Below are 2,958 nucleotides of genomic sequence, written 5' to 3'. Positions count from 1 at the left end.
CCCTCCCTCATGAACTCTTACTAATTTATAAATTATTATTTTGTCATATCTTACACTGTCTGACATCAGTATTCTTTTATAATATATATTTTAAATTTTCTGTTAAGGTCAGTAGTAATGATCTCTGATTACAGTTAGTTATCTTTTTGTTTCTTTATTTTATAATCCAGACCAGGCTTTGTCCTAAGGGTGTGCCATACACTTACTTTTCTCTTTAAATTTTACTTATTTTGCTGTGGTTTAACACATACACAGAATAAACACACCAACTCAACAGTTCCTACACAAACCATTTAGTAACACTGATTACATTCAAGTGGTGCTAACTCTTCTCACCCCTTTTCTGAGGTTTCTTGCCCATTACTATAGTCACCACCACCCAAGGTTCCCATCTTCACTTCCAAGTTGTTGTTGTCAGTTCGATCCCATAGACAAAGATCTTCAAAGAGCTCGATGTTCACGGCAGCCTTTCTTCACAGGTTAACTACACTATTGTTTGATTTTAAGGAGACTTCAGAGGATGCTTTGGCTTAAGAATTAAAGAGTATCTCAGGGAATAGTATCAGGGCTTCATCAGAAAGACTTACCAATATTAACCACAGCATGGTGTATAGTAGTCAAAGCAGAGAAAAACTCAAATGTCCATCAATAAAAGTCTGGTTAATTACATAATGGAATATTCATTTGATACAACACTATTTCCCCATTAAAAGTAGTGAGGCACCTCTTTATGAAATAGTTTTCAAAAGACATTGTTAAGTTAAAGAGAGCAAAATTTAAAACCATGTGAGTATTCCAATTTAACAAAAATAAGACATAAAACAAATAAATAAGACATCTATATGCATATTGACATATGCTTGAATATTTATGGTACATACGATATCTCTGGAAAGATTTTAAAGGAATTGGTAAAACAATTACCTCTGAGGGAGTAAGGGGCAGGGATAGGAGGGAAACTTAATTTTCAGGTTTTGGTTTTGTTTTTTACACTTTTTCAATGACATACCATATGCCTGCACTTTATTCATCTAATAATAGCTATTGAGAAGAATTCATTAAACACAGAGACAGTAAATACAAGGGGTTTCGGAAAATTCATGGAAAATTCCCATTATCTTTCCATTTCAACTTCCCAGGAACGTTTTAAAGCCCCTCCTATAATGAACCTTTAGTTTTATAATCTACCAATGAGAGCAAGCAGCCTCCTCTTCTCATAATGGTGAGGCACAGAGTTTCTGGAGCCACAGAAGCAAGATGAACCCAAGATACTCTTTAAACCTTAGACCAAAATATCCCCTGAAGTCTTCTTTATACCAAATATAGGACAACTTAACATAACCAGTAAAGAATATCTGAGGAAAAAATTTAATTAATTTTAAAAAGAATATCTGCCTTGAGCACTGCACTCATAAAAAAAAACTCGATGGGATCAAACTAGCAGTAGCAACTCAAAAGATGAGACAGCAAGCTTACAGAAAGCAGCGAGTTTAGGAAAAGGACAGTGAAAATGGTTGCACAATTCAAAGAATGTGTCACTCAGTTGGACATGTAAAATCTGTTGAATACGTGTATGTCTGGCTGTGTATAGTCTAAAGAATTAAAAAAGTTAAAAATTGTCAAGTATTTTTTAATCTGACAATGAAGTCTTCTCCACAGATTTTTATTCACTTGTTAAGAAGACCCTCCACTGAGCAAAGTGGTCACTGAACAGAGCGCTTTGGGGAGAGGAATATAGAAGTTCAAAGCTATAAATCTGACTCAAACAGTTAAAACTTTTGTCAGAAACATTTCCTCAAATAAGCAAAAAACAAACCTTTGTCAGTAGATATCCCTCTGTGATTCAGGCTGGACCTGATCTGGTTTCCAAATTTTTCTATATTTTTTGGTTTGTACTGTTTTGTTTATTCATATTAGAGTGTATCTCAGAGATGTTATGTCATTGGGGGTCATCCTCTTGAAGGTGTTATATGTTTTTCTGTTTTTAGGTATATGAAACCAAGGATTGATGAACCTAAAGGGACAGCAAGTAGAATAAGGAGTTCAGGGGAGGGGCAGGGTTAAAAGGGAGACAATGTCAAGGAGTCCATGTAGAAAAAAGAATGTGTAGAAACTGAAGGTGGTGGCAATTGCTCAATTCTACCTGATGCGACTGAAATGTGGAATGATGTGATAAATGTATTAAATCCCAACTAATAAAAAAAAAAAAGAAGACCCACCACTGAACAAAAAACTTCAACATTCTATTGCTTTTACCTTAATTATTAGAAGAACATATAAAATCCTCTTGCTGTAAATTTGCAGACAATTCTCAAAAGGCCAAAAGAAAAAAAAAATTACTTACCTGAGGGCAGATGTCCTTGTAGTAACTCTCTGGGGAAAGAGACTGCTGGGGACAAGAGGCCAAAATCTTTGCGATCAAGTCACACTTCTTCCAGTCAGCAGCCATCACCTCAGCATCACTCCCGCCAGCTGCCCCCGCTGTCAGCAGTGGGTAGAGAGCAGAAAAGATCATGGCAGCCCCACGGGAAGTCCCAGGTGAGAGTACCCTTTAACATTTAGGGTCTCCAAAGCTTTTTTTTTCCTTATGGAAATTTGTTTTGTTTTGTTTCTGTAAGATAATCTACTCTTCTGCATTTTCCTTTGATCCTGACTAATGGGAAACTCAGAGTAGAAAGTGGTTAAAGCCGCTAACCAAAAAATAGGTGGCTTAAAAAAAAAGATAGGTGATTTAAATTCATCAGAAAAAGATGTAGCAGTCTGCTCCTATAGATTATAGCCTTGATTGGCAGTGGGTATTCTGACATATACTTGTTCACACTGCAAATATACCTATGTATATAACAGTGGAAAAAAACTTAACATAACCTAACATCCCTCAAGACTGAAAAATACTGGGCTTGAGGGGTAGGAACCAGTGTCTCAAGGGACATCTAAGTCACTTGGTATAGCACAGTT

At 36.1% G+C, this 2,958-nt stretch overlaps 1 protein-coding gene across 1 annotated transcript in view; it reads right to left on the bottom strand.

Annotated features, from left to right (window-relative positions):
• The window catches only part of TANGO6 (transport and golgi organization 6 homolog), a gene marked incomplete at its 5' end in the record, with an annotated part of 202,259 nt that overhangs the window by 184,376 nt on the left and 14,925 nt on the right, over positions 1-2,958 (bottom strand). Inside the window, one exon of the mRNA XM_045293918.1 lies at positions 2,345-2,481. Within this exon, the coding sequence (XP_045149853.1) occupies positions 2,345-2,481 (137 nt within the window). The remainder of the gene's footprint in view (positions 1-2,344; positions 2,482-2,958) is intronic.

Source organism: Echinops telfairi, unplaced genomic scaffold, assembly GCF_000313985.2.
Source record: "Echinops telfairi isolate 266 unplaced genomic scaffold, ASM31398v2 ScPeMD7_2291;HRSCAF=2852, whole genome shotgun sequence".
Taxonomy (NCBI): domain Eukaryota; kingdom Metazoa; phylum Chordata; class Mammalia; order Afrosoricida; family Tenrecidae; genus Echinops; species Echinops telfairi.
Note: the sequence above shows the minus strand (reverse complement) of the source record. Positions and strands in the feature narration are given on the sequence as shown.